This window comes from Fusarium venenatum (assembly GCF_020744135.1).
Source record: "Fusarium venenatum strain MPI-CAGE-CH-0201 chromosome Unknown EDB82scaffold_2, whole genome shotgun sequence".
Lineage (NCBI taxonomy): Eukaryota > Fungi > Ascomycota > Sordariomycetes > Hypocreales > Nectriaceae > Fusarium > Fusarium venenatum.
In genome coordinates this window covers 2,710,196-2,720,319 of record NW_027072130.1, presented here as the reverse complement: position 1 = coordinate 2,720,319, position 10,124 = coordinate 2,710,196, and the positions used below count along the sequence as shown (strand labels likewise).

The 10,124-nt window shown below is 51.8% G+C and overlaps 2 protein-coding genes across 2 annotated transcripts; both read left to right on the top strand.

Moving 5' to 3' along the window:
• Positions 1–3,326: 3,326 nt before the first annotated feature.
• On the top strand, positions 3,327–6,400 carry EDB82DRAFT_474270 (uncharacterized protein; the record flags this gene model as incomplete). Its single annotated transcript, XM_065608018.1, has 4 exons — positions 3,327–3,615; positions 3,705–4,811; positions 5,530–6,204; positions 6,255–6,400. 4 exons carry the CDS (start codon positions 3,327–3,329, stop codon positions 6,398–6,400), a joined length of 2,217 nt encoding a protein of 738 aa, XP_065464613.1.
• Positions 6,401–7,531: 1,131 nt separating this feature from the next.
• EDB82DRAFT_146260 (uncharacterized protein) lies at positions 7,532–10,124 on the top strand. Its single transcript, XM_025733789.2, has 2 exons — positions 7,532–9,913; positions 10,072–10,124. The coding sequence occupies exon 1, from the start codon at positions 7,652–7,654 to the stop codon at positions 9,830–9,832; it is 2,181 nt and encodes a 726-aa protein (XP_025584660.1). The 5' UTR covers positions 7,532–7,651; the 3' UTR covers positions 9,833–9,913; positions 10,072–10,124.

The window sequence follows — 10,124 nt, the reverse complement described above, 5'->3', positions numbered from 1 at the left end:
CCTAGTTTACATTCTAAACCAGTCAACAACACAACACTTTACTAGTGCCACATTTTTGACACGCACCATCTGCTGCATAGGTATGTCACTCCTTTGCCTCAAGCTTTCCTTGCAAATACACACAGAACCCGAGAGTTGTATCCTGGCAGAAAGGTTCCGTTGGCGGGATATCTTCTGAAGCACTGAGTGTTGTTGTCACAGGATCAAGAATCACGCCACTTTGATTCTATCCAACAACGAAGATCCTAGTAGAGCAGACGCCGTGCGTTGTGTTTACTAGCCTAGCTCGACCACATTTTTTGCTCGAGACAAGTTGCTAACTAACCTTAACGATAGTTAGAAATCTCTGTTGATCTAATTCTCATGACTGCCAATATGTCTGCGAATCGTCAGATTTCAGGCGGCTACAAACAGGAGCCCGCCATGCATCCCGTAAGTACAAGTTCTCTCTTTTACACCATCACTATTATGCATCTCCAACGGGAAAGAACATCGGACCAGAGTGCTTGAAAAGTGATCATAGTACGGCCAATTCTTTTCCAGCGCAAGCAACAACTCGTTGCCAAACGCGTCGCGGCTACAAACGCGTTTGACAGACCCTGGTCACAGCCTCAAGTGAAGGCTGGTCACTATCAAAAGATTTCGGAAATACCAGGCTTTGACATACCCGTGCAATATACCTGTCGCAAGCTTGACCAGCTCAGGAGTCCCTAGGTGGACAAAGCAGGGTATTCTGTTTCACCATGACCGGGGCTCGCCCGCCGGCAGGGACCAGGGGAGGGGTGGCTAGACTCGCCAGCTTCGACAGAGGTGTGCTGATGCCAAACCCCCAAAAATTGGAGAGAGGAGAAGAGGCGGGACATTGCAGAATACTCTATTCGGCCTCCGGGTCCCAAATCGACGCCCAGCGACATTACAAGTATCAGCCACACCGTTTTGCGAGAACCACAAATGCCGACAAAAGCACGATAAAGGCAACAAACGGGTTATCCGAAAAACCAAAACCTTATGCTCTCCAACGGCTGTAAGAGATCGCGGTATTTGCGCACCACAGAAACGCCACCAAGGTAGAGCTCGACTCACATCCACCCAAGGGATGCGAGGCTGGCGAAGAAAGTGCGAGTGCCAGGCTGCCAATGAAAGCCCACCACACCAAACAACCCCAATCTCGTCAATGACGCGCCGCGGCTACGCGGACCAGCAGCCGGTGGATGATGCCTGAGAAAGACGCCGAGAAGGACACTTGACTCAGCTGAGGAGTCTTCTTCCTGTAAGGACGTTGTACGCGACCAAGGACATCAGAACGACAAAGCTTGGCAAACCCTGACCGCACTATTTCTGGTGGAATTGCCTGTGTGCACGGCGCTGTTTTCCCTGTGGGGCACTGGGCTGCAGATGCTGGCCTGCCCCTCTGATTCAGAGTTCCGGGCATGGCTCGTTAGAGAATACCGATGAGTTATCAAATGTCGACAGAACCGACAGAAAGAACGGGATGTGATGCGACGGAGGGCTGGACACCGCCTCAGCTATACTCTGTGACACTTTCTCCCGAGCGCGGTAGAAGTGGTGACGCACCGGGTGGACCTCGAGTGAGGGAGCCGACAAGCAAGCAGCTTCTCTCCAAAGCAGGCAAGCTATGATGTCTACATTCAAAGGATTCGGAGACTATCAATCTGGAAGACGGCCAGTACACGCGAGATCTCACGCGTCGACATGCGGTACACTGCAGGTACCTAGAGCCGGACGGGACTCTGTACACCATCGTTCACGCAGTCAGTGACCGTTGTGTGTCAGTCCAGTTAAAGCTCAAGTGCCCATTTTGGGGGCGGGCCAGCGCGAAGCCAGGGACCTTACTTGGAGATGGGCCCATGAAAGACAACGGTTGAGAAGCGTTACCCACACCGCCTGTGGCCAAAATAGGATCACCAGGCAAAAGCCAATCCCGGCGTATTCCTGGCCCGTTGACTAGCCCCGGCTCTGGTGTCCCCCATTGGGCAGCTACTCCTTTCTGGGCGCCTTGGTGAGGCGACCATTGGCCACTTAATCAAACCCAGCCGACCCCTGTCACGTTTCTTCCATGCGTTGTCCTCCCCGGAGACATCTGCCTGGCCTGTCGACACACGCTACGCACCAGTACCATAGACTTGCGGGTACAGAGGGCCAGGTTCGTTTCCTACACTCACCCGCGACCTCAAGTCAGTTGGCTTGTCACCCCTCCGTCCCCTTTTTTCCTGATTGACGGATGTGTCGAGATTTTTGACCGGGTGGGTGCATGGATGCAGTGTTCTTTTCTGGTTCTTGAAGGTGGCCTTGAGCTCCCACAGGCACACCACCCCACTTGCTCCGTCGGCCTTCCAAGTCTCTCTTTCTCTTACTGTTCAACTTATCTACACCCCCTCCACATTTGGTTCTGGTGTCGAGTCTGCAAGTAGCAGGAAGAGCACTTGTGTGGTTTCTACGGTGGAAGCTTGTCAACGCTCATCTAGGACGTTCGACTATGTTGCTGTCCACCGCTCTTGTCTTCCTCCCAAAGTAATTTATGCTCCTGGGACTTCTGCGACATGGGTACTGTCGCGGACTTGCGCACTTGCAGCACTCTCCTGTTATCCATGTTCATTTACCACAAACCCCTCCCTCTACAGCATTTCGCTCTAGTTGAACCCTGGCCTGGTCGCGCCCGCTCAACTGCCAGACAAGCCTCGTACTCCTGGTTCCCATCCGCTGGTTCGAGCACCTACCTGGTCTGCCATCCCGTCTACCAGCTCATTACCCTTGGTTCAATTGTCCATTTTCTGTTATCCACTTGAAATCATACCTTGTTCTCATCCCCATACTGCAATCTTGGTTCAAATACCCGCTCCCCTGCCCCTTCGTTTCCCCCCCGTCGCCCCCCCTCTAGCACACCCTTCCTTCGATCGATCTTGTCTTCTGGCGCTCCAAAGGCCTGCTCTCTTGTCGTTATTCCTAGCACACAAGCTTCTAAACTTCGAAACGGAGACGTTCTGGAGGTACCGATTACTGTCCTGTCTTGCCAACCATACCTGGCCAAGCGGTATAGCCACCCCCCTTGCTCCCCCCCCCGTGTTTTTCGCAGTAGTCCGCGAGAACCGGGTCGCTTTATCATCATTACCACTCCGAGCCTAGCCCGCCTCACCCGTGCAATCCCAGTCTTCACCAGGGGACATCCACTTAAACCAGCTCCCCAGACCTGGGCACTGGCAAGGGGAAAATAAAACACCAACGCGTCCTGGACTTTATACTATTTTCCTTTCTTTGGCCGTGCCTGACAGCTTCATCTTTTTACACGTCACGTCCATGTCTGACTAATGGGTCTTCTCTCTATGCAGCATCATTCACAGCACCAGCAACAGGGTCATCCGCCTTCCCAACATCTACAACACTCGCGACCCCCGAGTGTAGTTCACCAGCAGCATCACGCGCAGCCTCACCCTCCGCCGCAACAGCAACACCAAAGCGCGTACTCGTCGACTCATTCGCTCCCTCAAGGTTACCAAGCCAGTGGTCAAGCACCCAGCAATCAGGACAACCTCAACTATTACAACCACCCAAGCCCTTACAGCACCCCAGGTGCCACAAGCGGATACACATCCGCCGGTAAGTCTTGTTCTTGTTCTCTGGCTTTCTTGAGCTTCCGAATGCCAGGACGAACGTCGCGATGCCAATGCTAACATGACGCCGTTCAGATACCTCAGACATGATGGCCGCAGCACAAATGCCGAGACCTCCCTATCCCCCAATGTCCTATCATACGCCTCAGTCCAACTCTCCTGCTTCAGTCGCATCCCCTTCTCAACATGATCAGCACAGAAGCATCTATGGCCAACCACCATCGCAGCATATGCAGCAGTCCATGTACTATCAACCTCAAAACCAATACCAAACAATGCCCCCTCAAGCTACCGCATCGCCATATGCGCAACATGCGCCCCACCCTCAACAGTCAATGACATCTCAGCCCGCCATGATGATGTCTCAAACTGCACCTCAGAACCAGATGACCCAGCATGCTGCGCAGCACGCGCACGCTGGAATGACAGGCAGCCCTCGACCGAAGATTGAGCCTCAAGTGCCTCTCCAACTCCAGAAGCCACAGTCCTCTCCCATGCAACAAGCTCATCACCCTCAAAATGGTGGGCAACTTCAGAGCCCAGGAAACACCACACCTGGTGTGAACCCAAGCGCAGCTCCTGGACCCATCCCTGCCACGACCCCTCTTGTGGTTCGACAGGATGGCAACGGTGTCCAGTGGATCGCTTTCGAGTATTCTAGGGATCGAGTGAAGATGGAGTACACCATTCGCTGCGACGTCGAGTCAGTCAACATTGACGAGCTGTCCCCCGAGTTCAAGCAGGAGAATTGTGTCTACCCCCGCGCATGTTGCCCTAAGGACCAGTACCGCGGCAACCGCCTGATGTACGAAACCGACTGCAACCGTGTTGGTTGGGCTCTGGCCGAGCTCAACATCCCCCTTCGAGGCAAGCGAGGCCTCATCCAGCGAGCCGTGGACAGCTGGCGCAACAGCAACCAGGACCCTCGACTCCGTAGTCGACGAGTCCGTCGCATGGCAAAGATGAACCAGCGAAAGCAGGTTCAAGCTTCTCCACATCCCGGGGCCGCACACATGTCAGGCCCCAGCGGACCATCAGGGATGCCTGGCGGCCCGGGACCCATGGGACCTAGTCCCGCCTCCATGGGCAAGCCTGCACTCGGTAGCATGGGTCAACCGATGCACCACCACCAACCAGGAGCTCACCCCGACGGATCAGGACAAGGTGGACAGGATGAAGTTGGTATGTTTCACCAGATGTGATTGAATTTACGAACACCCTCATGTCTGTCTGTGTTTGCAAGGCCTTTCGGTCTTTGCTTCCCTACCCACCCCGAGTATTCGCTGCCCAACTTATCACACCGCACAGCCCTGTTTGACCAACGTTGTGTTGATTAATTGATACCAAACGCATCTTGTTTTCCTTATTACCGTACAAAAATTATTGTTTTACGGCAATGGCTGTGTTCATCGCGCCTTTGCAATTTCTGTTATTTCGGTTTGCGATTTGATTTTGGGAACTGGATCTGTTTTCTCCTTCTTCGCCTATCACTTGTCCAGGACGACATAGGCAGTCGTCACTTATATTTATACAGCATGCCACAGTGGCTCTCGAGGGGTTATGAGGAACTCTCTGTTTTTTTTTGATTGACACAGTTCTGTACATTACCATAAAGTCGCGCCTGCACAGTTGCTGCTGCTACTGTTAGTTGTTTTATTTGCCGCTGGGTTTCCGCGACTCTTAGACGAGTTCAATCTGCCTTTTGGCTTTAAAAGTTGCATTTATCGTTTGCTTTGGTTCAATTACCCAAAAGCTTTATCCCTTCGTTGTCTCGCTTCGTTATCTAAAGCTAGACACCTCGAGTTTGGTCATCTTTTGCTCACCTTCTCTCATCCGCCTCATCATCATAAACACAGCACGAAAGTATGTAAGGAGACAAGCTAACTCGGGCTGTTCATAGGCGATGGCAACTCGTACGAACACCATCACCACCAGGCTCCTACAGCCCAGAACCCTTCAAGTAACGACGATGTGAGACCAGCCCACGTATTTACTGGATATAACAGTCAGCCCTACCCCACTAGTGCGCCAATGTCTCATATGGCTCCTCATTCTGGGGGCGCTGTCCCAGCTAAGCGCCACAGCCGAGCCAACGCTGATGAGCCTGACGATCTTTTCCCTGATATCCCGGAAGCCAAGAAGCGAAAGTTTATCCTTGTCGAAGACAATGTGCGTGGATCTCGCCTCCGTGTCAGGGTAACCCTTGAGGGAGTTGATACCAATGAGATCCCGGATAGCTTCCGTAAGGGTGCAAGTGTCTTTCCTCGTAGTTATTTCCCACGGGAGATGCAAAGTCCTCCTCCTAGCGCGACTGGATCGCGCTTCTTTGGTGATGACCAAGACGATGATGGTATCGAGGAAACTGAGGGCCGTGAGTCCAGCCGTCGTGGAGTTAACAGGAGTGGCAAGGAGATGGTCAAGGTTCCCATGGGCGAGTCCACAGGGGAAATTGCCATTCCCCGAATGAGGAAGTCCATCCGAGGCAGGGAGGTCCGCCTTAACGATCTAGGCTATCGTATGGCCTGGCTCCAAAGCCGAGTCTTTGCCGGCCGAACTGTATTTTTGCAGCGAGCATGTAAGTTGGCAACTACTATTCCTGATAACTTCGATACTGACCATGGATAGTGGATTGTTACCGCAACAAAACGCGAGCTGCTATCGAGAGTGTTATGCAAGATGTCAAGACTGTTGCTCCTCACTATGAGACTCGCGCCGGCAAGAGACGCTGGAACGAGCGTATGCGACGTGGAGAGAAGAATGACGAAGAGTAAATCCAAACGACTTGTTGTTTGATCTCGTGTCGTCGAAAAACAAGAAACCCAAGCACTGCCCTTTTTGTTTAAACCGCACTATTTGCATCATCGATATTAGAGATTGGTTCTCATTGCTTGTCTGATATTCAACGATACCATTCTGCGACCGGATCTAATTGGGTATCCGATCTTCTTTTTATTACCCCAATTTTGTTCCTTTCCTGCTTCGCTTGCAACGTCGTTATTATTGCATACATGGTTTCTTTTTCAGTGTGTGTTAGTCAGTTCCTCAGGCTTTCATTTCTTTGAGCATCGAGCACATCTAAGGCACCCAGCAGCCCCTGTATATTAATGATGGAATGGGAGAAATGCGGGCTTCAGCCTCAGAGACGTACATACCGTTTGCTTCCGGGTTTGTCATCGAAGTGGCAATTTATAAAGGCGGCCTCCCAGTATCAACTGGTGCAGTCTGTAGATGGGGTAATCAAATATGGGAGCGAGCGTCCAAGGTTGAAATAAGAAAGGGGTTTGTTTTTTCGGTATTTGGTCGGAAGTCACCGAATGGCTATCTCTTGGCCTAATGCCATTCATGTATTTATTGTTAATAGAAATCATTGTGTTGTCACTGCTTGACTGTGTATCGTGTCGTGTATGTTCTCTCGTTCGTCGATGAGTTTTTCGCACGACTATGTTTTACTTGTTGCGTTATTAAGTAGGGATGTCTAGTGGCTTACCTACAACATATATATACTCTCGATAATATGTATCTTTACTGTACCTGAATTGAACCAACAATAAGCTTTAAAAGAAGCTTTTTGGGCTTCATCAAAATGAATCTTGGTAAGCCGCCCCTGACAACACGAGGTACAGAGTGGCGTTCGCCTTGGATATTCAGCCACAAGTCTGCCCACCCGTTCAGCTGAAAAGAAGCAAAGGATGTCATTGGAATGCAGGTGGGTATTTTTAGTGCATGGTTAATTCGAGACCCTGGCCTATGTCCCTTTCAGGAAAGTGTGCTCGTAGCTCATTAATTCATTGAATTACCGGTTACAAGGTAGTCACGCAGGCTAGTCAAGGCTGCCCACGAGGCGTTAGGCTGTCTACATTACCTGTACCGTATCTTCCTTTCACTCTCTTTCTCAGCCGCATGGTTGATGTCTAAAGTTCTCCTTCTCTCCTCGCGTTCGACATAGATAAACCGGAACAATTCATCGCACAGTCTTGTCACCTTTGACAGTGAATCATTAGTGGTCATTCATCACTAAAACTATGACCCAAACTCCTTACTATGGTGGCGGCCACTCGCCGCCCCTGTTTGTTGCTGAGCTTGATAGCCAGCCTGGACGTCCCAGCGATGCTCCATCCCACCATGGACCTGAAGGAACACCTGTATTTGAGATGGCGAGCGAACCAGTGCTTGTACAACAACCGCAGACTCATACTGCTGGCGAGGACCACTCCAACCCGTCTAATGAGTGGCCGGCACCTCTGAAAAGCCCAGCCATGTCCATATCACAGAGAGAGACCAAGGATGAGCCAAGCAAGGATGCGTCTGTTACGTCGCAGCCTGTCATAGCCAATCCCTGGGCATACTTTGGGCCCGAGTCGCCAGAGAGCAAGTTCAAAGAAACACAAACCGAAAACCGTCGTCCTTCAGAGCCTGTATACAAACCTTATCCTGGTAGTAGCGAAACATGTCCACCTCAGGTTCCTCAGAGCACACGTCCGGCTGCCAATGTTTCAACTCCCGACCTCACAAGTGGTGACAATACCTTCTATCCTGCGCCGCTCAAGCTTGCCCATCGTCCTGCCAAGCCGGCCTCTCCTCCAGCCTTTAAGCCGTATGCTCCCTCAGAGCCGCAGGATACATCGGATTTACTATCCAAGCCTTTGAGTAGGCCCGACAGGACCAACCCGCAGTCACCCACGACTCCAAGCTCATACCAGCCGTACAGACCACATTCACCTCGGCCTCCTGTTTATGCTACTCCGGCATCTGATTCTCGCCCGGCCACTACGTCGCCGCTCCAGAGTGCTCCTCTGGCGTCTCCTCCAGGCGTAACCCAGCAGCAACCTGACCCAGCTTCTCACCACTTCCATTCGACAGCATCTCCAATTCAGTCTGTGAACCTTCCAGCTACAGAGCCCAATCTACCGTCACAGCCAAGTAGTAGTCTTCCTACGTCTCCTAAGCCCCAGCCTGGGTCACAACCGCAGAAACAGCATGGGATCCCCAACGCCGCTCCGGCCAAGCCCGTGCCATCATCTGCGACCACCCACCTGCCTTCTCCTATGACCCCTTCGTTCCAGCAAGCTTTAGTAGTTGCGCCCTCACCAGCAACTCCTGCACCAAGTACAAGAGTGCCCTTCTCTCAACCACAGTATGCTGCTCATGTTGCTGTCCCCAGCTATTCACAGATATCCGCACCTGGTGCTAGCTCGTCTTCACCAGCAGTCCCAAACAATCCTGGATTGCCATTTGCTCAGCCGCAATACGGGGCTCCGGTTCAGGCTTACGACTATGGGTCGTGTCAGCCATCTGCAACCCCTTCTATAACTGCTTCAACAGGAGTTTCCAGCCCAGCATATAGTTCGTCTCAATTGTCTCCAACCCAACCCAGCGATGGTATTCCGCAGCCGATTTATGCGTCAGCTCCAGCGAGTTCAACGCCAGGCGGTATCAATCCCGCTTTGCAGCATTCGCCTGCTGTTTATCAACAAGTTGTTCATACAGACCCTACCGCTCATCAACCACATACCCAACAGCCAACTGCGGAATCGTATGAGACCCCGAAACCAACACAACTCCCACAATCACCGCCTCCTCCATATGCGCCTCAAGACACGGGCCCTGGAGTTGGAGCAAACCACCCAGCATCAAGCAATCATATGATGTACCAGCCATCTCCTATTGGCGCTTACCCTCCTCAACCCCAATATCCTACACAGCCATCCTACGCTCCGGCAGCAAGTCCTCCTCTACAGGGTCTCCAGCCTCCAGCACTTCCTCCACGACCTTCGTCTTCGCAAGGATTCGCACCATCATCTGGATTCGGTTCTGGCCCAACTGGCTACAATCCATCCAACTATCCACTACCACCTCAGACTTATTTCTCTCCTCCTCCTCCAGCTTTGCCAGCACGTCCTGGTCTTGGAAAGTTGGCTGGCGGAGGAGGAAAGATATTTGGCAGCAGCTCCGCGGATAAGTGGCTGAGAAAGACAGGACAAGTGTTGGAAAGCACACTGGCACCGTATTTGCAAGGGCAGTCGGGATCTTATCGACCAGGCTCACACGGCCCGCAAGGACAACAAGGGCAACCTGTACAGCAAGCTCCTGGACCTTACCCACACCAAGGACAATATTTCCATGCACCTCACTTAGCACCTCAGTTCAGAGGCGCACCAGAATCTGGACCACCACATCACGGGCCAGGCGCACCGGGATATTAGCATGCGCCAAGTCGTGTCCATCATATCTTAGCTCTTTAGCACTTAATGTGTGAAATCATCTCACGAGCAGGAATTTGGAGAGTCAGTTTTCCCTCTTTCTCTCTCTCTCTCTCTCTCTCTCTCTCTCTCTCTCTCTCTCTCTCTCTATATATATATATATATATACACTTTTAGCTCTCTTCTGGGGTACTGCTATTGGGGTCACTTCTCTTTTTACAATATCTAATGTGATTCGCTAGCCATACTGTCGGCTCTTTGATAGCAGTCTTTGAATAATGGTTCGTCGCAGTTA

Excerpts from the sequence above, each read along its gene's own strand:
- EDB82DRAFT_146260 (XM_025733789.2), top strand. The coding sequence starts at position 7,652 with ATGACCCAAACTCCTTACTATGGTGGCGGCCACTCGCCGCCCCTGTTT.